At 45.7% G+C, this 27,910-nt stretch overlaps 1 protein-coding gene and 1 non-coding gene across 5 annotated transcripts; one reads left to right on the forward strand and one right to left on the reverse strand.

Moving 5' to 3' along the window:
* Positions 1–818: 818 nt before the first annotated feature.
* SCRN2 (secernin 2) lies at positions 819–27,607 on the forward strand. 4 transcript variants are annotated; one of them, XM_053363232.1, is made up of 8 exons: positions 819–1,152; positions 16,107–16,285; positions 17,594–17,775; positions 21,300–21,499; positions 22,263–22,478; positions 24,901–25,066; positions 26,217–26,397; positions 27,337–27,607. In XM_053363232.1, the coding sequence occupies exons 1-8, from the start codon at positions 1,122–1,124 to the stop codon at positions 27,496–27,498; spliced, it is 1,317 nt and encodes a 438-aa protein (XP_053219207.1). In that variant the 5' UTR covers positions 819–1,121; the 3' UTR covers positions 27,499–27,607. The 4 variants fall into 4 exon arrangements, with proteins under 4 accessions (XP_053219207.1, XP_053219210.1, XP_053219209.1 ...); XM_053363235.1 differs by lacking the exon at positions 819–1,152 and adding an exon at positions 14,745–14,962 and having other exon boundaries at positions 16,111–16,285; XM_053363234.1 differs by lacking the exon at positions 819–1,152 and adding an exon at positions 14,746–14,962.
* Positions 6,715–6,790, reverse strand: TRNAK-CUU (transfer RNA lysine (anticodon CUU)). Its single transcript has one exon. It is a non-coding gene; the product is annotated as a tRNA-Lys (tRNA).
* Positions 27,608–27,910: the final 303 nt, after the last annotated feature.

Raw genomic sequence — 27,910 nt, forward strand, 5'->3', positions numbered from 1 at the left:
GACTGAGGAGAACGAATAGCTTTGTTAGAAAAATCCTGAAATCTCCCTTCACCTAGACCAGGGGTCAGCAAACTTTTTCAGCAGTGGGCTGGTCCACTGTCCCTCAGACCTTGTGGGGGGCCAGACTATATTTTTTTTTGGGGGGGGGAATGAACAAATTATTATGCCCCACAAATCACCCAGAGATGCATTTTAAATAAAAGCACACATTCTACTCATGTAAAAAAACCAGGCAGGCCCCACAAATAACTCGGAGATGCATTTTAAATAAAAGGGCACATTCTACTCATGTAAAAACATGCTGATTCTTGGACCGTCCGCGGGCCGGATTTAGAAGGCGATTGGGCCGGATCCAGCCCCCCGGGCCTTAGTTTGCCTACCCATGACCTAGACTGTTAATGTGGGGCTAAGTACGGCACATATTACAGTTGATTGGTTTGAGATGTGTGTGGCAATTATTTATCAATGGGGAAAACGCAGGGACAAGAAACAAACAAACACGACACAAAAGGAAGTCTGAATGAGAGCTCTAGGTAGACCAGAATGCCCCAAATTTGATCTAATGCCTTTTGCCACACTCTGCGTCGAGTGGGCAAGTTACTAGAGAGCTGAGCACCCATACGACCTGCTACATTATGGGATCAGTAGTGGAGCAAACTGTTTTGTAGGACCTCGTTCTCTTCCCCTCATCCCCAAGTGTGCTAAAGTAGAGCAGTTCTAGGGATGCAGAAAAAAGCTATGGCATCAGAATATTCTGTTTTTACGTCTGGAAATATTATTGAGGGTTAGTTCCTGTTTCAAATGAAAAATAAAGGCTGAGCACACACCGAACATTGAAAACGCATGACTGCGCCCTGTCTCACCCCGCAAAGAACATTGGGAAATGCAGTTTGTTAAGGGTGCTGGGGGGGGGCATTGCAGCTTTTTGAGGGATAAGCTACAGTTCCCAGGATTCTTTGGGGTGGAGAGTTGTGTGCTTTAACTAAATGGTGTGTACATGGCCTTAAAGTCTCTGGGTTAGCAGAAAACTACAGCCGTTGCTTTGGTAACAACGATCCCCTCCCTGACCTGTTCCAGCCCAGCTTTTGTTTCTTTCTTGACTTGGCCAGGAGGCAGAAGGCATGTGTTTGTGGGGAGGCAGAGGAGAGAGAGGTATGTAACATCAGGTAATCAAGCTGTGCCATTAAGTCATAATTAGAGGATGTCTTTTTAATGAGGGCTAGCGATTGCCTTTAAAAAAATATATCAAAAGCTGTAAAATCTCAGGATGTACAGCTCTGGGACGGTTGCTATAGCAACCACCGAATCCTCCCTCACCTGTCCCAGGCATCCCAGGCCTCTTGTATGTCTTGACTTGACTGAACCAGGAAGAGGAGTGCAGCAGAAAAATGTAATATTAATAAATCTTCCTTGGCAAATGTGTGTGGATGCGTGTTAGAACTGCATAGAGCTGCTTCTTTTCTCGTTAATGGGATATCCCCAGTAAATCAGGAGCCTTTCAGCTGGTTCCTGTAAGTTTAATAATGGACTTTGAATTCATGGTGGGGAGTACTTTTAAAAATGGGACTTTCTAGGGGTTCGTAGCTGCTCCTCAGGGAGTGGGGTGGGATGTGCTGCTTAAAGACCGAGAGGAGAAGTTGGAAGTGAATTACATTGTTATTTTAGGAATAAGTTTGGAGTGCTGGAGACCATCCATGAAATATTCCATACATTTAAAGGCCTTTTTAGACACCTAGCCCCTCCCAAACATCTCTGTAGCTTGTAACACAGGTGAAGAGTAGAGGGGCAGTGGACATCTCCCCCCTCCCCACATTAATTCATCCTTAGCTTAACAACCTTAATTATTTTCACATTATGTAGGCTGATAGAGTATTAATTTAAACAGGGCAAAAAAAATATTCTGTTGCAGACTGGGTGGGAGTGTGTTGTAGTTTTGCATCTTAGAGCAAGGGAGCTGAAAACCAGAGTGAGAGCTGTTCCTGTCATGAAGCTAGCGCAGTTGGTAGATTCTGGATGCCATTAAGGGTAGCAGAGAGAAAATACAGACAGAACTGACCTTTGGTGGTGTATCTCATTCATTTCAATTAGGTTTCTGCTGGAGAACTTTCTGGTAGATTGTGCCTCCTATTCATTAATGGGTACAGAATGCTGGGTTGTGGTGGCTTTGTCTCACGCAACAATATGACTTGGGGTAGTTGATCTTCCTCCTCTCAGTAGCAAATACATGTAGAATTTAAATGGAGTTTCACACCAGTTCAATACTTCACATATATTTCTAAATGCAGGTTCCTGTTTGGGTGATGGAAGTTTCTGTATACAGCAAATTCAAAATCTGAGCATTGGAATGGAAATTTTGGCCCCTTCCTATGCCAATATTGGAATACATTACTAGTGTTGCTTAACAAATCACTCACACTCACACCCCACACCCCCAAATCATCAGCATATCTGTATTTTCCATGAAGGGAAAACTAGCAAAGCTTGTCCTTATAATACTTTGTTATTTGGGAAATCAAATGTTATATCTGAGTTTCAAAAAACGTATCTTTCTCAGGTTTTGGCCACAAGTTCAAATCACCAAAAAGTGGTTATTGGCTCTTTCAACTAGACACTTGGAAAATATAGATAATTTCCCAAGAGGTAACTTACCATGGTAAGCATGCAGCTAATTGGGGGAGAAATCAGAAATTTAGGAACCAGAGAGAGAAGGGGGCTTGCTAACTTGCCTTGTGCGCAATGGGGTAACGTGCTTGCTTTTGGAAAGCTAAAAGCAGAAAAGGCATTCCTAGCATGCGTGTGTGTGTGTGTGTGTGTGTGTGTGTGCGTGTGTGTGCACACAGTGACACACAGTAAGTCCCACTATGCTCAGTGAGGCTTATTTTTGGGTAGGTGCATAGAATTGCAGCCCTGAAACTCAAATACCCCATTTTTAAAACTTTGGACTTGCAATATCCTTACTGTGTGTGTGCATGTGTGTTTTGCTATGAATACTGCGACATACATTGTTTAGTCGTTTAGTCGTGTCCGACTCTTCGTGACCCCATGGACCAGAGCACGCCAGGCACCTCTGTCCTCCACTACCTCCCGCAGTTTGGTCAGACTCATGTTTGTGGCTTCGAGAACACTATCCAACCATCTCATCCTCTGTCGCCCCCTTCTCCTTGTGCCCTCCATCTTTCCCAGCATCAGTGTCTTCTCCAGGGAGTCTTCTCTTCTCATGAGGTGGCCAAAGTACTGGAGCCTCAGCTTCACGATCTGTCCTTCCAGTGAGCACTCAGGGCTGATTTCATTAAGAACGGATGCGTTTGATCTTCTTGCAGTCCATGGGACTCTCAAGAGTCTTCTCCAGCACCATAATTCAAAAGCATCAATTCTTCGGCGATCAGCCTTCTTTATGGTCCAGCTCTCACTTCCATACATCACTACTGGGAAAACCATGGCTTTAACTATACGGACCTTTGTTGGCAAGGTGACGTCTCTACTTCTCAAGATGCTGTCTAGGCCTGTCATTGCCCTTCTCCCAAGAAGCAGGCGTCTTTTAATTTCGTGGCTGCTGTCACCATCTGCAGTGATCATGGAGCCCAAGAAAGTAAAATCTCTCACTGCCTCCATTTCTTCCCCTTCTATTTGCCAGGAGGTGATGGGACCAGTGGCCATGATCTTCGTTTTTTTGATGTTGAGCCTCAGACCATATTTTGCGCTCTCCTCTTTCACCCTCATTAAAAGGTTCTTTAATTCCTCCTCACTTTCTGCCATCAAGGTTGTGTCATCTGCATATCTGAGGTTGTTGATATTTCTTCCGGCAATCTTAATTCCAGTTTGGGATTCATCCAGCCCAGCCTTTCGCATGATGTATTCTGCGTATAAATTAAATAAGCAGGGAGACAAAATACAGCGACATACATAGATGGATTTATTTGGGATAATTACCCCCAAATAACTACAGGAAGCAAGGACCTCTCTGTCTTGATGGAGTTCGTTGGTTTGTTATCTGGCGCAGCAAAAGTAATGAGAAATGACTAATTTCAGTATGGATGGTTGCCTGATGCTGGGATTGAAAGATGTGAGATGTTGGCTTACTTTCACCTGAGTGTACTATTGTTCCTGGTAATGGCAAAGAGCAACATGTGATCTGCCCCTCTGTTTGATTTCTCTCTTCTCTTTCAGCACCCCCCCATTCCCTTCATTCCTCTTCCAGTACGGTTTCTTACACATTGGGGGATACGCACTAGGATTTGTCTAGCTTTGAAGTAAATTGGGGTGAAGACTTGTGGGGTTCTGTATTTTGTACCCTAATAAAAGAGTGTGTTTTCTACCCTGCTTCTGTCTGTCTGCTTCAGCAGAAGGGCAGCAAACTGAGAGTATATGGGCAAAGGGGGAACAGGCAGCGGTGAGTTTAGCCTTTTCCAAGGCAAATGTTTCATGCCTAAAAAGAGGTACTGGGAGGCAAGCAAGCTAAGCTCAATATCACGCCCTCTGAATTGGTAGTGTTACTTTCCTAATACCCAGTGTGAATGGTCTGTCTAGGGTTGCTCAGTGGCAAAGAGTAACTAACACACCTGCCTTTTTATCAGTCCTTTAGATGGAAATCACAGGGCTATAACAACGATGAGTAACAGCTCACCAAGTCCCTAAAGCTTTGATACCTAAAACCATCACCACTTATTGCTACCCTGAAACCATCTCCAAAATAATATATCTCTAAAATATAACATAGGGACGCGGGTGGCGCTGTGGGTTAGACCACAGAGCCTAGGGTTTGCCGATCAGAAGGTCAGCGGTTCGAATCCCCGCGACGGGGTGAGCTCCCGTTGCTCGGTCCCAGCTCCTGCCAACCTAGCAGTTCGAAAGCACGCCAGTGCAAGTAAATAAATAGGTACCGCTCTGACGGGAAGGTAAACGGTGTTTCCGTGCGCTGCACTGGTTTGCCAGAAGTGGCTTAGTCATGCTGGCCACATGACCAGCTGTACGCAGGCTCCCTCGGCCAATAAAGCAAGATGAGCGCCGCAACCCCAGAGTCGGCCACGACTGGACCTAATGGTCAGGGGTCCCTTTACCTTTACCCTTAAAATATAACATATAAAACCAAAAAGGTGTAGAAACCTTGAAACCCAGTGCATGCGTTGTAAACCGCTGAAACCATTGCTGCTTGCTGACATTATTAACAAACGTAAGTTAATTTACTTGCACAAGAGTAGAGTACATGCAAGGAGCTCTGCTTGGAAACTTCAGTTCTTACAAAACCTTGCTTGATTTTTATCCTAATTTGCTAATAACGTTGTTAAAGAAACCACAATGAAGACATACAGTGCTTTTACAACACGCTGCATTAAAAGGCAACCCACAAGGTATTAGGCACTTGAGAGAAGGGAAGCAGTGCTTGGTGGATTAAAAAAAGGAGCCAGGATTGGGGGGGGGATAAAATTTAGTTCAGATTTGGAGACAAATCTATCAAATTTTCAATCTACAAACAATACACAAACTGAAACACAGCCATCCTTTGTATTTGCACTACTACGAATTTTGCTGTGCAATTCAGCTGAGCAATGTGTACAAAAATGTACACTATAGGATAAAGTGTGCAGGGAAATGCATATATTCATAAAAATAGCATACAAAATACATTATATTTGGGAAATGTACATACAAAATGTGCATACAAAAATGTGTACCTTAGGAGAAATTTGCGCTAAAATGCTGGCAGTTCCCCCCCCCCATGTCTACTTTTTTATATACCGTATTTTTTGCTCTATAAGACTCACTTTTTCCCTCCCAAAAAGTAAGGGGAAATGTGTGTGCGTCTTATCGAGCGCATACAGGCTGCACAGCTATCCCAGAAGCCAGAACAGCAAGAGGGATCACTGTGCAGCGATCCCTCTTGCTGTTCTGGCTTCTGAGATTCAGAACATTATTTTTTCTTGTTTTCCTCCTCCAAAAACTAGGTGCGTCTTATGGTCTGGTGCATCTTATAGAGCGAAAAATATGGTATATAAAAAAGGGAAGCAAATTGATGTGAATAAAATATTGGAAAAATCAGAAAGGGGGGGGGAGAGAGGTTTGCCCATCCCTAATAAGGATGCAGAAGACAAATGCCAGGAACTGATTATCGCCCAGTTATTGTTGGGTGACAACTCCTATCATCCCTCAATCATCTGTCACGCTGGCTGGGGCTGTTGGGAGTCCAACCACAATGGAAGGGCCACAGATTCTTCAGCCCTAACACATGTCCCATGACGCTAAGTCTCAGGTGTCTAGTGACCAGTACCAGTTTACTCTTAATATAGTGCATAACCAATTTATGGAAGTGCTGTCACAAATGGCGATAGCGGCCTCTAGCTTATACGGCTTTAAAGTGGGGTTTGGTCAAATTTATAGCAGCCTCCTCCAACCTGGCGCCTTCCAGATGTTCTTTGACTCCAACTCCCATGAGCCCCAGCCATCCTGGCCAATGGTCAAAGGATGATGGGAGTTGTAGTCAGGAAGGCATCAGGCCGGGGAAGGCTGTCATAGAGAATATTATAGCCATCTCCTGGTTTTAGAGGCACCATGCATTGGAATATCAGTTACTAGGAGACAATGGCGGCTGTCGTTTATTGCTGTCGTTGTGGGCTTCCCACGGCCATCTGGTTGACCACTGTGGGGATCATAGAATTGTAGAGTCGGAAGGGACCACGAGGGTCATCTAGTCTAACCCCCTACAATTCAGGAATATTTTGCCCAACGTGGGGCTCAAACCCACAACCCTGAGATTAAGAGTCTCATGCTCTACCAACTGAGCTATCCTTTGGACAGAGGATGCTGGACTAGATGGGCCTTTGGACAGATCCAGCAGAGCTGTTATTCAGTGGGTGGGGTGGGGTAAACAGAGAGCATTCTGCACATGAGAAAAATGTTCTCATCTGGATTCAGTGGGGAAATAGAAGGGTTGTTTCTGCGTCACTCTGCTGCCTCACTCAAAAGCTGCTTGTTTGCCTGCCTTCTTTTTGCTTTGAGGATCTTGGGAGCTACGGGCCACTCCAAGATCTGCTGCCTCGCATCCCTTTGCAAGAGCAGACATGGCAGAACAGCTCCCGGCCATTTTCCCGTGGCCACCTTTTACGTGATTTATCATCCATGTTGACAGGAGGGAGGGAATCGCTCAGCCATGTGGAACTGGTCTGGTTTCATACCACCGTGGCAGCGCATGACAAGGCAGAGCTTCTGATGTATGGGATGCTCTGAATCAAAAACTTTTTTTTTAAGTTAATTGATACAGAAGAAAACCCTTTCATAGCTGGAAGGAGAATCAGTGCTGGGAAAACTGAATCTGGCTCAGACCCCCACCCCCTGCCCCTGGAGACTGATGGTGGATGGTGCTAGGGGTCTAGCAAGAAAAGTTCTGGGATTGACCCTGACCCTCTATTAATCTTGAAATGGGGGGGGGGGCTGGCCCTAGGAATCCTGCTTACTTCACAGAAGTTTTTTTAAAAATGTTTGTGTGGGTGTCTTTTTTTGGGAGGGAGTGCTTATAAATTGTTGTTGTTGTTGTTCTTCTTCTTCTTCTTCTTCTTCTTCTTCTTCTTCTTCTTCTTCTTCTTCTTCTCTTCCTCCTCCTCCTCCTTATTTTTATTATTATTTTTATACCACTCTTCATTTGTAGATCCCAGGGCAGTTCACAGCATAAAAATACAAGATAAAAGCACAAAATACATAATAAAAACAAGAACAAAAATGAAAAGATAACCCTGCATGACGTTCCTGTCACTTGCAAGGATTTCTTTTCTTTTTCAATTTTTAAAATTTATTTTCCACAAAATTTTTAAGACGAACAAACAAACAAACATACATCCTAATTGTAATTAAACCAATCTTAATATCATTGTTAAGTGACTTCCGCAAATCCCCCTGGTTGAATTTCATTGTATATCATTTTAACAGTTTTCCAAAATCAATCTTCTCAAAAGAAATTAACTTGATCACGCTTGCAAGGATTTCTTGGCTATAGCTCAGAACTGCCAGCCTATTTGGGCTTCACCAGTCGATCAGGGCGATGGATCATATCATTTGGCGTCCTGTTCTCACAAGGGCCAGCCAGACCTCTGTGGGAAGCCCGCAAGCAGGCCTCAACCTCAACAGCCCTCTCCCCTCCTGCGGCCCATGATGCTGCTAGTTCTGATCCCAGACCCCAGTGACTGCCTTGAAGACCAAACTAAGTCCTGCTCAAAAATAGACCCACTGAAGTCAATGAATATGACTAACTTTGCTCCATTCATTTCAGTGGGTCTACTTATAAGCCTCTTGGGCTTGCCGATCAGAAGGTTGGCGGTTCAGATCCCTGTGATGGGGTGAGCTCCCATTGCTCTGTCCCAGCTCCTGCCAACCTAGCAGTTTGAAAGCACGCCAGTGCAAGTAGATAAATAGGTACCGCTCCGGCGGGAAGGTAAACGGCGTTTCTGTGCGCTGTGGTTTCCATCACGGTGTCCCGTTGCACCAGAAGCGGTTTAGTCATGCTGGCCACACGACCCGGAAAGCTGTCTGTGGACAAACGCCGGCTCCCTCGGCCTGAAAGCGAGATGAGCACCACAACCCCATAGTCGCCTTTGACTGGACTTAACCGTCCTGGAGTCCTTTACCTTTTTACCTACTTAGTTGAATACAACCCTAAATTTGAAAAGAGTGTGATTTGGTCCATGCTGCTTCAACTTCTAGTTCTCCTCCCCCCCCCCTCATGATATTTTGAACTGGATATTTGTCAGGCAGCAGCCTCTTATGGGCTAATTGGTAGTGGAATTAGGCTTTGGAGAGACTTTTGAGTTCACATCCCCACTCATTTTGCAGGGTGATCTCAGGCCATTGTCTAATGTGCTTCACCAGTGCTGTGGTGAGGGTTAAGCAAGAGGTGGCTCAGCCTGACCTGAACTCTTTGGAAGAAGGATGGGATAAACATTGGGTAGAATAGCAGAACCTTCTGGGGTCAAATCAGAAACTGGGACGGACAGCTTCTGTAAATCCGGACCTGCCTCTGGAAAATAGCGGCACTTGTGGGGGGGAGGGGTCTGTTAAGGTCCCAGGATCCTTTGGGGGACGTCATGGGCTTTAAATGTGTGCTGAATATCCTTTCAATGTCTAGTGTGGATCTGCCCATTAAAAGCCGCTTTGTAACACATTTCAGGCATAACATTACCACACGGGGAGACTTGTTGCTAACCTCCCTTGGGAATTATCCACTCCCAGTCCCTTTCTGAGCAATGTGTCACACACACTGTTTGAAGAGCACCTGGAGATAGAATCTCCATTACCCAATATATTTGTGGAAGATATTCTCTTCTCCCTCCCTCCCCCCCACCTCACCTCAGCTTATTATTTCAAAACATAAGCGGGGAGGGATGGGAGTTACTCCCTTGAACAGCCGGTCGGACAGGACCAAAGCACTTCCGACCGATCCAGAAGCTACGGTCGGCCTGCATTTTTCATCTCAGGTTTTCTGTCACTTCCATGGTGGGAAAAGGGGTGCAGGGCGGGGGAGAGAGAGTGTTAAAAAAAAAGACTCTAAAATTGAAATGAAAAGGATCTCCCATCCCCACCCAAAATTCTTCGAAACACCCACTCCCAAATCAAACCGTTCTCCTCCAGAATAAATGATGCAAACTTTGCAAACTTTAACGTGTGTAAAGCTTGATTGCATTAAAAATGTGCGCTTTTTAAAATAAAATAATTGATCCATACGTTCTTAAATTATGGAGTGAAAGGTAGAGTGGCCCTTAATAAAATCTACAAGCTCGATTCCCCACAAATTTCAGCTAAATGATGCCAAATGAAGGCTCATCTACACCTGTTTGCAGTCAATCCCTCTTCCTGTGCAACTCTGAAAATTATAACTCTGTGGGTGGGAGAAATAGGAGTCTCCTAACTACTCTCAGTACCATTTAACAAACTGCAGCTCCCACGGTCAGGTGTCCAAGAGGTGTTTATTTTTTGTCCTACCGCTTTTCCTGGGAAAACCCCTCTTAATCTTAATACAAGATCTGGATAGAGAGATAAAAGCAGACCCTCCAAGTGTCCCTATTTTCCAGGGACACCCCTGATTTAGAGAACCCGTCACAGTTTCTGATTTGATCCCAGAATTTCCCACTTTTCCTTAGTATGTCCCTGTTTTTATTGGAGAAATGTTGGAGGGTATGGAGTTATCTGCTCCCCTGAGCTGTCTGAAGGCAATCCTGTGTAAGGAAGGGTTGTTGTTTTTTAAAGTTTAATGTTTTATTATGTTTTTATCTATGCTGGAAGATGCCCAGAGTAACTGGGGCAACCCAGTCAGGTGTGTAGGGTATAAATAGCAAATGATCATTATGGAATAGGACGTCCCTGTTTTCACCAGAGAAATGTCGGAGGGTATGTAAAAAGGCCTTTCCAAAGTATCACACATCACTTTGGAATTCAACATGAAGGGCAGAACTTTCTTGAAGGGTGAGGTTCCAACTCCTGGAGCAGGAGAAGGTGGAGTCTCTGGGGCATAGCTCAGAAAGCTCAGCCTGGATTGAGATCCAGCCTGAACCAACCGGTTGCAGAGGAGGAAAACCTATGGGTGACGCAACAGGGTGTAACATCCATATAAATAATGCCTGGGGTACAAATCGGAGGAGGCCACCGGACCAGCAACTCCAACTCTGTAAGGGAGTGTATCTTGTTATCTGTATCTTACTTTCTCCACCCTTGTCCTCTTTTTGTTGTTGTTGTTGATTGTTTGTTTTTAAGTCAAGTGGACACTTTCGCTTACTCCAAAGAACTTGCTCAGGCTTGATTTAAGTGGGTGCAAAAATTGGAGCCGGATCTAAAGGAGGGTGTCACAGTCACAGGCCAATTGGGAAATGGGTGTGTACCCGAAAAGGGAGAATCACTTGCACCCACCTGGCAGTGCTCAGAGAGTGTGTGAAGCGTAAACATGGGACTTAAGATGCCCAGGAGCAAGGCAGGCCTTGGAACCAAAGGCCTGGCTATCATCCCTGAGTACTTGCACTCTTAATGGTTTTTACAAGACACCTGTCAAATCATCTTCTTCCTGGGTTTTACCTGGGCTTCTTGCAACTTTTTTCTTTAAGGCTACAGTAAATCCATATTATTAGGGACGTGGGTGGCACTGTGGGTTAAACCACAGAACCTAGGACTTGCCGATTAGAAGTTTGGCGGTTTGAATCCCTGTGACGGAGTGAGTTCCCGTTGCTCGGTCCCTGCTCCCGCCAACCTAGCAGTTCAAAAGCATGTCAAAGTGCAAGTGGATAAATAGGTACCGCTCCGGCGGGAAGGTAAACAGCGTTTCCGTGCACTGCTCTGGTTCGCCACATGCTGGCCACATGACCCGGAAGCTGTACGCTGGCTCCCTCGGCCAATAAAGCGAGATGAGCGCCACAACCCCAGAGTCGGCCACGACTGGACCTAATGGTCAGGGGTCCCTTTACCCTTTACCTTAAATCCATATTCTTTTTAAAGAACAGAACAGTAGTTCAGTCTCCCCAATTGTAGATTGCCGTAGCGCTTCTCTTCCATCTTTTTAAAAAAGGCATGGTTTTCAGGTGTGCAAAGATGTTTTGGGTCGGTTGGCCTATTGCCACGCATGTACAGTTTGGCACAACCTCACTACTGCCTTTCTTGACAATAACATTTTTAAAAACTGTCTTTTAATTGCCCCATTTGCCTATTTTTTTAAAAAATTAAAATATTTATGCAGTAGTACTTAAATGAAAAAGTGCTTCATGCAAATTTTTAAATTGATTTTAAAATGCTACATTTCCAGTCTTTCTAAACACCTCCATTTTTCAAATAACCCCATCCCCAACATTCTGCTTTTTAAAAAATAATTGCAGAATCTCACTGACTTTTTTAGTCTTTTAATGTGACTTTTATAAAATGATTTTAATGGTAGTATTAATTTGAGAATTGCATACTCAGTAATCCCCATTTGTATGAAAGCTGGTAAGACTGCTTGATAAAATTGCTCAATCTGTGAGTTGCTGTTACTGACGGAAAAAACATAACAAAACATTAAATAACAGCCACAGACTTGGGGGGGGGGTTTAGAAAAGTCACAAGGAAATCCACTGAATATTTTGGGATGAATTAAAGATGAATGGGAAAATGCATAAACACCACACAGGCAAATCAGGATGGATGCACTTTGTTGTAGAACTGCCCTGTAAACAAACCAGAACAAATGCTGAATAAGGACTGGACCTAGTCTAACCACTGCATAAGCTCTGTGCAAGCAAATCAGGATAAACATGGAATAAACAGGTCATCTGCAGGCACCCTTGGATTTTGCACCTTGAGCATCACAAGGTCTTTTTGGTACCCTGTCAAAGAGTCCTAGGGATGGAGCAGAGGAGATTTGGGAGGGTCAAGGACAGATTAGAAAGGAGAAGCAAACCTCAAGAGTTTAGAGAGGCATGTCATGAACTAAAATGACCTGTTTATTCAGCATTCATCCTGTAAATTTTTGCACAAAGTTTGTGGGGAGCTTAGATGGTGCTGACTATTAACTGAGTGTCCAGTCTTATTTGCTTGTGTTGTATATACGACGTGGCGTCAAGCAATTGTGATCCCACACGCTTTCCAGTTCATCACTCTCCTTATCACAAAAAGCCAGCAACTTTAGTTCTGTGGTCCAAATTTGTTGGTATGTGATTGAATCCCACCCAAAAACAGCAAGAAACCGGAAGGGGGCTGAGGCAGAGCTTGGACCAAGATATTTACCTGTCTGATGCCAACAACAACAACAACAACAACAACAACAACAACAACAACAATTTATTTGTACCCCGCCCATCTGGCTGGGTTTCCCCAACCACTCTGGGCGGCTTCCACAAAAACCAAAAATACACTAAGATGTCACACATTAAAAATTTCCCTGAACAGGGCTGCCTTAAGATGTCTTCTGAATGTCAGGTAGCTGTTTATCTCAAGATGGCATCCCCCTTCCATTCCAGAAGTTGACCAAACTCCAACACTGGCGATGGGATAGCGCACCTCACGGCAGCAGACAGGCCATGTGGCAAACACAAAAACTCATGCCACCGTACCCCATCCTCTGCTGGCTGAGGCAGCCTCTACCCTCTGCCTAATGGTAGTGCCAACCCTCCATGAAGCATGTGGGCTTGCCAGACATGGAGCACAATCCGCTGGGAAATTCTGCCCCATCAAAATGAATGGGAAAGCACAAGAGGGCGGACAGAGGCTAAAGATAGGAAAGCAGTAGCAGATAAGAAGGAACTGTAAACACTTGACCAGCTGCATTAGGTCCCTTCTCCCTACTCAAAGAGGCATTTGGCAGACGCAGCTTCCCCAGGGCGCCGATTTGAAAGACCAAAGTCTGCCAGTGAATTTAGAACCAACAGCCTGGAGATGAAGAGCCATCAAAGACCATCTTATGTGGGCTTGATGGTATCTGAAGCTGGCAGACCCCAGTTTCCAGAAGGCAGAGACCCCCAACCTCCAAGGTCAACAACTTCTGGCTGCATTATAATCAAGAGCTACGGAAGCTGGATTGCCAGGCAATTTCTCAGGGGTTCACCAAGGCCTGTTTCTCAACTGTGAGCAGCCTGTTTTCATCCAAGCTGGTCATATTATGTACCTTGTAACATAAAGGATGTGGTTTCTGTTTGCTTGTTTTCCTCTACCCTCCTCATCCCTTTTGTCTTTTGTGCCCTAACCTTCTAGACTGTAAGCCTGAGGGAAGAGATGTTGTTGTTTTTATTTATCTCTGCGAGCGAAGAATTGGGGGGGAAATATTTAAATAAAATAAAATGATAGTAAGGCCGGCCTCCTGTATATTTAGCAGTTGTGGAAAAGAGGGCCTCCCAGCAGGGGAATTTCAGCAGATGTAGCTTGCATGAGCAGCTGTCAGATGCCTTCCTGGCCTGGCTCCAGGGATGGCAAGCTACACCTGCTGAAACTCCCTCTTGTACACAACGATTAAAGGCCCAGGAGCCCTATCCTTCTTGAAGCTGGGCATCTTCGGTGTGCAAGACCACAATGGGTTCAGCACCAGATTACCAAATAGGCAGAGTAGGCAGTAGCCTTTTAGGAGCCCCGCAACAATGGATCAAAATAATATGGATTTGATCTTGAAATGAAATTACAATCAAGCTGTGTTTGTGGGAGGGGGTGTGTGCTAATGGTTTGTTTTTATTTTATTATGTATTTGGCATTCTCATTTTCTGTTTTCCTGTTGCAAACTGCCCTGGGCTCTTCAAATGAAGAGTGGTAGACACATTGAAGAAAACAACAACAAGGGGGGTTCATTGGGAGAATTTCCTGCCTCGTGAGAAGGCCTTTTTTTCTTTCGTGCCCTATGTAATCCTGAGGGAAGAGATGGTGTTTTTTTAATCTCTGCGAGCGAAGAATTGGGGCGGGGGGGGGAAATATTTAAATAAAATAAAAATGATAGTAAGGCCGACATCCTGTATTTGGACTTTCAAAACTATTGTTGTACTATTTTATTGTTGTTAGCCGCCCTGAGCCTGGCTTTGGCTGGGGAGGGTGGGATATAAATAAAATTTATTTTTATTATTTATTATTATTATTATTAGGACTTTCCACCTCGGGACCCCCAAACACCTTAAGTTGGGCCAGGTTTGCGTCTGCAGACACTTGAGTAATTTTTTTTTTTACTACAGTACTTGGCTTTGGCCACTCTTAAGAGAAACCTGCGTTTCACGTACGTGATCGAAGGGCGCCCTCTAGTGGCCCTCTGGGGCAACGACAGCATCACCCACCTCAAGCCCCACACACGTTTTCTTAATAAATCATCCAGGCAGCTCCAAACATAAGCCGGCCCTAGCGCCGCCGGTTCTCCGATGCCGTCTTCAGCTTTGCAAAGTTTGACCCCGGTTCGCTGCAGACGGCGGACTCGTCTCCTCCCTGAACGCGACAGATCCGGAAGACGCGGTGGGTGAAGGCTAGTCGGGGCTCCTGCCTCCTGCATCGGAAGCCTGTAAGAGCCGTGGGGGATTGGGGGCTGCTGGGAGGGAGTGCAAGCGCGAGAAAGGGATTTTATCAAGGGATCTAATATTTTATCAAGGGCTAGAATATAACTCTGCAGGCCCTGGGCAAAGCAGAAGGGGGAACAGCTGCAAACGTAGTAGTAAATAGTAAACGGACCGGCATGGTAAATCGGCTCGATTGCAGGAGGAGGAGGAGCGAGCGAGCGAGCGAGCCGTTTCAAAAAGGGATAAATTGCGAAGGGCCTGCGAGAGTTAGGAAAAAGTGCAATAGTCACCGCCAAGCCCTGGGTGCTGCAGGGGTTGGGGGAGGTAGGGCGATCTTTGTAAAGTATCATTGAGCAGGGACCCCACCCCGCAAGGCCTGCTAGGATAGACGTGGGTGAGTCGGTGGGTGCATAATACTACTAATAAATTTTATTATTTGCACCCCACCCATCTGGCTGGGTTGCCCCAGCCACTCTGGGAGGCTTCCAACATAGTAGCATAATAAAACATCAAACATTAAAAACTGCACCGTGGCACATGCCCTCTTACTGTGCATGCCATGAAAAAGTTACAGGGTGCAAGGTTCTCTGCCATGCAAAGCACGCACTGGAGAGGGAGCAGGGCTTTAAATATTGCACACACACACACACAAAAGGCTTGTGAAAAGTTTGGGCCCTGCAAAGGGGTTGGGGGAGGGAGAACATTAGGAAGCAGTGGCGGACAGGGCTTTTTTTCCAGCCGGAACTTGCTGGAACTGAGTTCCGGTGTATTTAAGGTGGGTGCCTTGCCATTATAAAAGAACAGTAGAGGCATTATTGGTGAGTTCCAGCACCTCTTTTCATACAGGTGTTTGTAGGAGTGGCATATAAGCATTTAAAGGAGCTTGCTGTCCCTGTTTGTGACTGCTATCTTTGCATACCTTGAGCTGATAAGTCTACGATCCTAACCGTGCTTTCTAGGGAGTAGGTCACACCGAATTCAACAGGGCTTCGTTTTGAGTAGGCATGCTTAGCACTGCATTGCACACTAGCTTCAAATAAAGTGGGAGAGACTTTCCCGCCAGGTCAGAAAGCAGAGAGAATCTCATACAACACTTAGCAGGAGTGGAAGCTACAATCTCCAGCTGTTGTCTTGTGGTTTTGCCTGTAGATAGAATGGCTGACCCTTGTCCCTGTGGACCCTCCTCCTGCGACTGCTTCGTCTCTCTTCCCCCAGCCTCTGCGGCCAGAGAGGTCATATTTGGCAAGAATTCTGACCGTCCGAGGGATGAAGTCCAAGAGGTAGTCTATTTCCCAGCCAGAAGCCATGCCAAGGGGGCAAAGGTCCAGGTGAGCTAAAATCCAGCATGCAGTATAGGAGCATGGAGCTGCATTTGTGGGAGAGGGTTATGTTCTAGAAAGTAATGAGAAGTCACATCTCCAACGTATCCATTGCTGCGGTCCATCCTAAATCAGGGCACACAAACCATCCCCAGTTACTGGCATATACATTCTCCATGAACAAAACACTTTCCAAACAGTGATCAGGTTTGCAGGTAGTGCTAAGCCAAACTATGCTTTATCAAACTCTGGTCCTCAAACATTTTTTTCTGGGCCACACTTACACAATAAATATTTTGCTCCTGCCACACCAAAATTTTGTTGATAATTGGAAAACGAAAAGATCACAACTAGGATTGTCATCAGTGTGACCTGATGCTTTTTGTTCTCATTTTGAAATTATATCTATCCATATTCTGCAAATAAAAACAATTGCTTTATACTACACTGAAATGTTTAAATGCTTGATTGTCCTTAAATCTTCCTACCACATTTGTTGTTAACTTCTGGCACATCAGTGTGGCTTGCCATACTTGTTGAGAACTGCCAGTTTAGCATGAACACATGAAGTCCATAGTGACTTTGCTTCTACTGCTTTGCTGTGCGCTAGCCTATGGTTTGGCCTAACATGCTGTCTGAACCTGGGCTCATGGTTTCTCTTGCTCCAGACAAACCATGAACTGCAGCCAAGGCTTGTTCTTGTTTGCATCCCATGGTCTGTGCAGGAGACAAACCATAAGCTCAGGTTTGGGCAGTGTGCTAAGCCAAACCTTGGATTAGCTCCCTGCAAAACAGCAGGACCAGAGAAGGAGCAAAGCAGCTGTGATCTTCCCTCGAGTAGCCTGCACACTCGGCATTATGTGTGAATTGAGCCACTCTCAGAAAAGAGGTGGCAGAATCTGTCCTTAATGCACTGCCAGACCTGCCGTTCCGGAGTCCTGTGTACCATTCTGGGTACTAACGTTTTAAGAAAGACGTCAAGAAATTGGAGTATGTATAGAGGATGGCAAGTTATGTTCAGGTTGCACCTTGGAGCACAGCAAAGTTTTGTGTGTCCGTCCCTGTCCCCCCCCCCCCATTGAAAAGCTCTTTTCCCCATAGCTGTTCACATCAGCACAGCTTCATTAGTGTCAGATTCATTTCAGTAGGGTGCTGATGGAGAAGGGATATCTTTACCCTATGCAAAGATGCATTAGGAATGGCTTGAGAAACAACGCATTGAACAGGGAAGCGTATCACTCTGTTTGTGAGCAAAACAACAAAAATAATGAAAGTGCCAGCGTGGACTTTCGTTTCAAAGGCTGCCTTTCTTCCCAGTGCACATATATTGAAGTGGACCAGGTTGAGAAGACCCATGCGGTCATTCTCAGCCGACCAGCCTGGCTCTGGGGAGCCGAGATGGGGGCCAACGAGCACGGGGTCTGCATCGGCAATGAAGGGGTGTGGACCAAGGAGCCCGTGGCAGAGGAAGAAGCCTTGCTGGGCATGGATCTGGTCAGGTAAGAGGCGACATGTTGGGTGGCTGTGAATCATCAGCTTGTGCCCAAGTTGTATTCTCTGCTCCTCTGTAATCGCCTGGCCGGCCATGGCCACAGCCAGGATTTTTGTTAGGGGGCAAGCTTTCATTAGGAGGTCAGAACTTCAGATTTGTATTGATTTTTAATGATTTGAGGGGGGCAGCTGCTCCCCTACCCCCCCCGGCTACGCCCATGCTGCTGGCCCACATGGAGGCTGAGATACTGTCATTGCATCTGGACAAAGATGGTCTGGCCTCAGTTCTTGCATCTGTATAATGGGAATCACAGTGAACACCCTCTCAACAATTGTTCTGAGAATTGCTGAGCTAAGAAGAGTTACAGCACTATAGGTAACCATAGGTTGACCATTAGGTCCAGTCGTGACCGACTCTGGTGTTGCCGTGCTCATCTCACTTTAATGGCCGAGGGAGCCGGCGTTTGTCCACAGACAGCTTCCAGGTCATAGAATCATAGAGTTGGAAGAGACCACAAGGGCCATCAAGTCCAACCCCCTGCCAAGCAGGAAACACCATCAGAGCACTCCTGACATATGGTTGTCAAGCCTCTGCTTAAAGACCTCCAAAGAAGGAGACTCCACCACACTCCTTGGCAGCAAATTCCACTGTCGAACAGCTCTTACTGTCAGGAAGTTCTTCCTAATGTTTAGGTGGAATCTTCTTTCTTGTAGTTTGGATCCATTGCTCCGTGTCCGCTACTCTGGAACAGCAGAAAACAACCTTTCTCCCTCCTCTATGTGACATCCTTTTATATATTTGAACATGGCTATCATATCACCCCTTAACCTCCTCTTCTCCAGGCTAAACATGCCCAGCTCCCTTAGCCGTTCCTCATAAGGCATCGTTTCCAGGCCTTTGACCATTTTGGTTGCCCTCCTCTGGACACGTTCCAGTTTGTCAGTGTCCTTCTTGAACTGTGGTGCCCAGAACTGGGCACAGTACTCCAGGTGAGGTCTGACCAGAGCAGAATACAGTGGCACTATTACTTCCCTTGATCTAGATGCTATACTCCTATTGATGCAGCCCAGAATTGCATTGGCTTTTTTAGCTGCCGCGTCACACTGTTGGCTCATGTCTAGTTTGTGGTCAACCAAGACTCCTAGATCCTTTTCACATGTACTGCTCTCAAGCCAGGTGTCACCCATCTTGTATTTGTGCCTCTCATTTTTTTTGCCCAAGTGCAATACTTTACATTTCTCCCTGTTAAAATTCATCTTGTTTGTTTTGGCCCAGTTCTCTAATCTGTCAAGGTCGTTTTGAAGTGTGATCCTGTCCTCTGGGGTGTTAGCCACCCCTCCCAGTTTGGTGTCATCTGCAAATTTGATCAGGATGCCCTTGAGTCCATCATCCAAGTCGTTGATAAAGATGTTGAATAAGACCGGGCCCAAGACAGAACCCTGTGGCACTCCACTAGTCACTCTTCTCCAGGATGAAGAGGAACCATTGATGAGCACCCTTTGGGTTCGGTCAGTGAGCCAGTTACAAATCCACTGAGTGGTAGCATAGTCACGACCGCATTGTACCAGCTTCTTTACAAGAATATCATGGGGCACCTTGTCAAATGCCTTGCTGAAATCAGGGTAGGCTACATCCACTGCGTTCCCTTCATCTACCAGGGTTGTAATTCTGTCAAAAAATGAGATCAGGTTAGCCTGACATGACTTATGTTTCAGAAATCCATGCTGACTATTGGTGATCACAGCATTCCTTTCTAGGTGCTCACAGACTGTTTGCTTAATGATCTGCTCCAGAATCTTCCCTGGTATTGATGTCAGACTGACTGGGCGGTAATTATTTGGGTCCTCTCTTTCCCCCTTTTTGAAAATAGGGACAACATTTGCCCTCCTCCAGCCTGCCGGGACTTCGCCTGTTCTCCAGGAATTCTCAAAGATGACTGCCAGTGGTTCTGAGATCACATCTGCCAGTTCTTTTAATACTCTTGGATGCAGTTCATCTGGCCCTGGAGACTTGAATACATCTAAACTAGCCAAGTATTCTTGTACTATCTCCTTAGTTATTCTGGGCTGTGTTTCCTCTGCTGAATCCTTTGCTCCAAATTCTTCAGGTCGGGCATTGTTTTCTTTATCGGAGAAGACTGAGGCAAAGAAGGCATTGAGGAGTTCAGCCCTTTCTGTGTCCCCTGTTTGCATTTCACCATCTTCTCCTCTGAGTGACCCCACTGTTTCTTTGTTCTTCCTTTTGCTACGAACATACCCATAAAAGCCTTTTTTGTTGCTTTTAACCTCTCTAGCAAGCTTGAGTTCATTCTGTGCTTTAGCTTTTCTGACTTTGTGTCTACACGTGCTGGCTATTTGTTTGAATTCCTCTTTGGTGGTTTCCCCCCTTTTCCATTTTTTGTACACATCCTTTTTTAATCTTAACTCAGTTAAAAGTTCTTTAGATAGCCACCCTGGCTTCTTTAGGCACCTTCCATGTGGCCAGCATGACTAAGCCGCTTCTGGCAAACCAGAGAAGCACGGAAACGCCGTTTATCTTCCCGCCGGAGCGGTACCTATTTATCTACTTGCACTTTGACGTTCTTTTGAACTGCTTGGTTAGCAGGAGCAGGGACCGAGCAACGGGAGCTCACCCCATCGTGGGGATTCGAACCGCCGACCTTCTGATCAGCAAGTCCTAGGCTCTGTGGTTTAACCCACAGCGCCACCCGTGTCCCTTTTTACAGCACTATAGTTGTTCATAATAGGAAAACAGCATCCCTGGTAGGTTTGAACACCTCCAGCGAAGGAGAGTCCACATTCCAAGGCAGTCTGTTACACGATTAAACAGCCGGAATCATTGGGAAGTTCTCCCTAATGTTTAATAAGAAAGCTTTTTTTTGTAATTGAAGCCATTGGTTCAGGGTCTGCCTTGTCGAACTGCAGAAAATGAATTGCTTCATCATCTATATGACAGCCTATCAAATATTTGAAGGTGGGTATCATGTGTGTGTCCCCTCCTTTATTCTTTCCCCCCAGACTAAATAAGAATCGGAATAGCAAACTGTTGTAATTGGTGTCCTTTATAACTGGGTCTCCCACAGTATCGGCAGATATTAGAAACTTGTTTATTTCTGAAGCCTTTTTAGTCCAGTTACTGCAAAATTCCTGACTGGATGAACGAAAGTGTGTCAAACACTGTCTGATTTTTTTAATAGCGATCAGTCACGGTTTGCAAATGATCTTACTTAAAAATCCCTGGTTCGCCTTGAAGCCTCTTTAAAAAAAAATCTATGTTGAGAAAATATATTGCTCTTTAAAGAATACTGTAATTAAAGTTTGGTGCATCAGTTAGGGCAGAGGTGGTTAATCTGAGGGCTTTGAGCTGTTGCTGGACTACAACTCCCATCATCCCTGACCAGTGACTATGTTGGCTGGGGCTCATGGGAAGTGGAGTCAACAACAACTAGAGAGCCACTGGTCATCCATCCCTGAGTAAATTGGTTCACAGCCAGGTTTGCAGAGGCAGTAATGGCTAAATAATGTATTTCAGGCTCGGTTTGGAGCAGAGCAGCAGTGCCCAGGAAGCAGTCCAGGTTATAACAACCCTCCTGGAACGTTACGGCCAAGGGGGCAGTTGCAAGGAGGAGCCGACCCCCTTCATTTACCACAACACCTTCCTCCTTGCGGATCGCACTGAAGCCTGGGTTGTAGAAACAGCCGGGCGGTTTTGGGCGGCTCAAAGGATTCGAGGTGAGTGCATTGCAGAAAGAGATGACAGGACACCTTAGATCTTAACAGATACACAGAACTATCTGGCGTTGCTCTTTTGCGAACGGTCTGGGCTTTTGTTTGCTTACTTTGCCGAGATTTCTGGTTCAGATTCTGCTCTGAGAAAAGTTCAGTTCAGAACCCTGTATGTGGTTAGAAAGGGCGTCTCCACCCCCATCGTTCAGCCCAGACAAGGAGGTCCAGCTCTGAGGGCCTTCTGGCGGTTTCCTCACTGTGAGAAAAGTGAAGTTACAGGGAACCAGGCAGAGGGCCTTCTTGGTAGTGGCACCCGCTCTGTGGAACGCCCTTCCATCCAATGTCAAGGAAATAAACAACTATCTGACTTTTAGAAGACATCTGAAGGCAGTCCTGTTCAGGGAAGTTTTTGATGTTTGATGTTTTATTGTGTTTTTAATATTCTGTTGGGAGCCACCCAGAGTGGCTGGGGAAACCCAGCCAGATGGGTGGAGTATGTATGTATGTATGTATGTATGTATGTATAAATAAATAAATAAATATTTATTTATTTATTTAGAAAGAAAGAAAGAAAGAAAGAAAGAAAGAAAGAATGTTAGACTAGGACCTCGGATCTCCTTTGAGGAAAAAGGAAGTATATAAATGTAATAAATAAATGAAACCTCGGGCTGCTGAGATGTATTATGGAATTGTATTTCAGATCGGCTAAGCCTTTTCAAACTTCCCGCTGGTTGAGCAGGATCTCCTTGTCTCTCCTCCCACCCTGCAGAAGGTGCCCGGAACATTTCCAACCAGCTGAGCATTGATACCGACATTACCTCTGAGCATGCGGGCCTCAGGCAACATGCCCGGGAGCAGGGATGGTGGAGTGGCCAAGGGGCGTTCAGCTTCCTGGAGGTGTTCTCTCTCACCCACCAGCCTGTGCGCATGGAGGCGGCCAAAGCTCGCTATTGTGCTGGCCAGCAGCTGCTGCACCAACATTCAGGTGTGTATCCAAAATACGTAGAGGTGTAGGGTTTTGGAAGCTTGTTTTTTGTTTTGTTTTGTTTTGAAATGATTTTTATCTGATTTTACAAATGCAAAGTTATATAAAAGAATCCAAATGCAGTGGTACCTTGGGTTACAGACGCTTCAGGTTACAGACTCCTTACAGACAGTGATAGTACCTCAGCTTAAGAACTTTGCTTCAGGATGAGAACAGAAATCGCGCGGCAATGGGAGGCCCCATTAGCTAAAGTGGTACCTCAGGTTAAGAACAGACCTCCAGAAGGAATTAAGTTCTTAACCCGAGATACCACTGTATATATCCATATACAGAGTTTCCTCCGAATCTCGGAACTCCCACCCCCTCCATGGGGACCTATTCTAAATATTTAATACTACATATTCTTCAACCTTCGGCCCTCCAGATGTTTTTGGCCTACAACTCCCATGATCCCTAGCTAACAGGACCAGTGGTCAGGGTTGTAGTCCAAAACATCTGGAGGGCCAAAGGTTGGGGGTGCCTGTTTTATATCAATCCATGGTAATTGTTACACTACAAGTGAAATCGAAATCCTGCTAATGTTTCCATCTGCTTACAGTGGTCTCCTAAATAACTTAGTTTTCCCCCATTCTTTTATAAAGTTTTTGTCCTCTTGGTTTCTGGGTTTTCCAGTCAGTTTTGCCATCTTGGCATAGTCCATCAACTTGGTTTGCCACTCCTCTCTGGTAGGGACTTTGTCTTCTTTCCAACTCTGGGCCAATAACATCTGAGCAGTTGTTGTTCCATACATGAAGAGTCTTTTCTGCTCCTTTGGTATATCGGTACCTGTAATTCCTAATACAAAAGCTTCTGGTTTCTTAACAAAAGTTATTTTAAGCATTTTTTTTTTCATTTCATTATTTTTTATCTTCCAGAAAGCTTTATTATTATTATTATTATTATTATTATTATTATTATTGGCTTTGTTTGTGAAGGGAAGCGTGTCCCATAGAGCCGCTTAATGTTGGTTCAGATAGTCAGAAGCACAGCCCAGCTGGTCATGTGACCCCACTGGGGTGGCAGCTGGAAATGCCAACATCCTCCTGGTTGCCTAGCAAGCATCACTCAAGGAAGACCCAGAGAACTTAGCATTTGGTTTGCAGCCCCATAATGTAATGTAACAGATCTATTTAAAGTTGTGGTTTTAGATGTAGGCCAGAAGATCTATGCGGTAGTACAGTCGTACCTTCGTTTACGTAAACCTCTGGTTACATAAAGTTCGGGATGAGTGCGCGGCAAACCCAGAAGTATTTTACCGGGTTTGTGCGCATGTGCAGAAGCGGTCTTCGGGTTGTGGAAACCTCGGGATCTGACCAGACCTCCGGAACAGGTCCTGTCTGCAACCGGAGGTACCACTGTAATGGATAGATCTTTCTTTAATGCTGGCATCGGATTGCGAGATTGGTTACCTTGAGACTCCTGGCTCTCACGTTTCTGCCCATTCTGTTTGGTGCGGTGGTTAGGCGTTGCATTTGGGCGTAGGGGAACCCACCTATCATCTGATGCAGAGAGAGTGCTTATGAGGACATGCAGAATGCCTCCCTTTGCCCTTAACGCTCAGGAACCTCACCTAGTCCTTCTGCATGTCGGTTTGGGTGGGGCAGAAATTAGTCAAGAGGAAGTGACTCTTACACAAGTAATAAGGCCCGGCCCAGGACATTTTGGCCCCCGATTCAGAAAGTCCAAATGGGTGACCATTTTCCAACAGGGCTCATGTGGGAAACTTTCCCAGTGGATTGTGCCCAGTTGGTCCGCCTACCTCCTGTCGGATTTCAAGCCAGCAGAGCCAGCTTAGTCCAGAGGAATTTGGCCACCCTCCAGGTGCCCGGCTTGAATCCTTGTGACCTCCTGTCTGCGACTCCCGGCAAGATCAAGGGAGGTCTCTTCGGCGATCCTTTTCAAACGTGAAAAGAACACACCACTCCTCCCCCTCCCATAGCCAGGGGGGGGGAAAGAGACAGACAGAAATATATTTACATGCTTTATTCCTGTCTTTCCAGCAGTACAGAGAAAACACGTCTGTACCCTCTGATTACCAACTGCAGAGAGAGAATAACTCCACCCATGTACTTCCAGTACAGGGTCATGTGGCACTCTGAGCTAACATCCGGCGCTCAGAGCACTGAACAGACTGTCCCTGGTTCCCACGGTACAATCCAATAACATCAGCTTCCTGTTTACCATTCCAGCCATCTGGAGCTCGCTTCTGCATTGCTCCTTTTTCGTAACACCTCCCACTTCGCCACACTTGACGGTTCCCCAAATCTGTCCCCTTGCCTTGGCTCCATAGTAGAGCAAGCCTCCATCGAGTATTTGCAAATTCTGACACCCTCTTCTTCTGGAATCGGTACAGTTTCCCATCTTCCTCTTCACTGATGTGCAGGGCAGATCACCGCAGAGACCATTATGACCATCTTGAGTGACAAGGCCAGCGGGATCTGCGTCGATTCGGAAGGTTTCTGCACCACGGGAAGCATGGTGTCCGTCCTGCCGCAGGATCCCCACCTGCCTTGCATCCACTTCTTCACGGCCACGCCAGACCCTTCCAGGTAAGCCAGAAGCTCCTGCTTCGTTAAAATTGGTGAGTGCACCTGCCAAGTTGAGAGGAGCCCTGCTGGCCAACCAGAACAGCTATTGGAAGTGCATTTGTTATTTCAGGTGAGTTCCTTATTCCCCAGTAATTTATTGGAATGGGAAAGAGTTTTATTTGAACAAAATAAATGCACCTTTTACACTTACTGAAGACCAGTCTCCAACCAATACATAATCTATGGAACGGGATAAGTATGACATAATCTGAAATTATCTTACTTGTAAAACATTGTTTTCATCCACTAGCCTCCACCTTGAGATACTTATAATGATATGGTTGTGAGAAAGTTCATCCTGTCAGTATTTTATGCTTCATTTAATAGGTTCCCTTTTCTGCAGGACTTTCCGAAATATGTTTTTTCCCCAGAAAGCTGTTTTTTTGCCCCCTAACAAAGGTATAGGACAGGTGATACTGAAATTAAACGATGAATAAAAGGAGTACAGTTGTACCTCGGCTCCCAAACGCCTTGGGAGTTGAGCATTCTGGCTCCCAAACGATTGAAAACCAGAAGTGTTTTCCAGTTTTTGAACATTCTTTCAGAAGCTGAACATCCGATGGGGCTTCCATGGCTTCCGATTGGCTGCAGGAATTTCCTGCAGCCATTCAGAAGCCGCGCTTTGGAAGTCAAACATTTTGGAAGTCGAATGGACTTCCGCAACGGATTCTGTTCAAATTCTGAGGTTCGACTATATTCAAAAATCTTTACATCTCAAATTAAGTAAAATGGCAGTAAATCAGTGCGAACTCTTCTCAGGACATGAGTGCGATAACCCTCTCTATCAGGTGCTCCGCAGCAACTGTGAATCAGCAACCATGCTGCCTCTAAGACTTGGAGGTTTGCATGCAGCCATCCTGACTAGGAGCCACTGGCAGCCTAATCCTGCATGACATTGTCTCACCGTATTTTAAAATTTGTCCAAGTTGGTGGTCACCGCTTTGAGCATCAGAAAAGCAGCACATTGCATTTTTGTTTTAATTGTTTTTAGTTTTTTTAATATATAAATCATGTTGTCATGTTCATATTATCCTTCTGTGTTTTAGGGGAACCGTTTGATTAAGAGTGTCGGGTACATTGTCCAAATCCTCTCCTCTCTCCTGCTCGGCAGGTCGATCTTCAAACCCTTCATCTTCGTTCCCAACGTCACTTTCTTTCCCCAAGTGCAATCGCCGACCTTTGGCGACAAAGACCCCGTCAGGGAGACGCCCAGGTTTCAGAGACGGGTGGACCGACGGCACAATCTCTACAGGGAACACCAGTTAGTCCTGGACACCATGGACCGCAATGAGGTGAAGCCCTGAAGAACCACTTGCAGTTACTGTAGATCGGGGTTGGGGGACTTATACCACCTCCGGATGTTGTCGGACTACAGCTCCACTAATCTCTGGCCCTTTCCTGCATGTTCTCATTCTGAACTCTTTTCTCTAGCCCAGCTCCTTGTCACCTGATATTTCCCAAACTGACTTCCACTTTCCATGTTCTCTGAACTCTGCTTGTTGGCTGCCTTATTTCTAGCTCTCTCTTTCCGTCGTCCTTTCTGTCTCCAATCACTTCCTTTCTCATTGTTTTTATTAAAGATTTTTGGGTTACAAAAGTACATAACAGTCGTACCTTGGATCCCGAATGCCTTGGTATTCGGACGTTTTGGCTCCTGAACACCACAAACCCGGAAGTGACTGCTCCAGTTTGCGAACGTTCTTTGGAACCTGAATGTCTGACTGTGCTTCTCTGGCTTCCGATTGGCTGCAGGAGCTTCCTGCAGGCCAATCGGAAGCCGCGCTTTGGATTCTGAACCCTTTGGAAGTCGAATGGACTTCCGGAACGGATTCCGTTCGACTTCTGAGGTACGACTGTACATCATCTCTGCTTTCAGATCATAAAGTCCTTTCTACAGAACGCCTCTAATCACTTTCCACCTGCTATTCTCCATTTCTTGTTGCTCTTTGTCTTCCCTTCTCTTTACCACCCAGCCAGGGTTTGAACAGCCCTGACTCGGGATGTGGTCCCACCCAGTTGTAGCTCCAATGCATTACCCCAGCTTTTCATGAAACCTTGCGGGTGAGCGAATTGGCTTCCAAGTCCACCTTTCCACCCCCCAGATGACATCAAGCATGGGTATTGAGGGGCGGCATCCGCCATGCCAGGGATACATGACAAATGAGTTATGGCAACACCCTAAGGTCCCCATAATTAATGCCCCGTTCTTTCTCTCTCCCCCCCCCCCCCAGCATGAGCGCCAGAGACTCCAAGAGATTATGCGGAAATTTCAGCGGCAAGCCCTGGAGGCCATGAAGAACCTGCTGGCGGGCTCCTTCACTCTGAAACCCCAGGAGCTGGCTGACCTCTTCTATGACTGTGTGGTCACAGAAATCAAGTTATATAAACAGTAAGATCCCTATCAGGGCAGAGAGATTGAGGTTCGTTCCCGAGACCACTGAGAGTTCCATGTGTGAAACAAAACCCTACTTGGATTATATGATATGATAATGCTGCACCTTTTTAAAAAAACAAAACCTTAAAATTGTGGAGTTGGCATAGGCAGCCTTCAGAATTCATTGTTGCTGCAAGAGTGAAGACCACGCGCATGGTTGTGGCTTTGAAAAGTTCGTGAAGGCTGGTGGTTCTGAAATGTGGAGCAGCCTCTGCGTCTTAAGGGAAGACAAGGGAAGTGGGTAGCACTTTAGTGCACTTCTGGAACCTCCAACTGGCTACTGTCAGAAGCAATGAAGTAGAGCGAGAGAAGACATTTGGAATTGTTTGGCCTGAGCTGTTGGGGACACACTAGATAGATCTCAGTCTGCA

The sequence above is a fragment of the Podarcis raffonei genome, chromosome 13 (genome assembly GCF_027172205.1).
Source record: "Podarcis raffonei isolate rPodRaf1 chromosome 13, rPodRaf1.pri, whole genome shotgun sequence".
Lineage (NCBI taxonomy): Eukaryota > Metazoa > Chordata > Lepidosauria > Squamata > Lacertidae > Podarcis > Podarcis raffonei.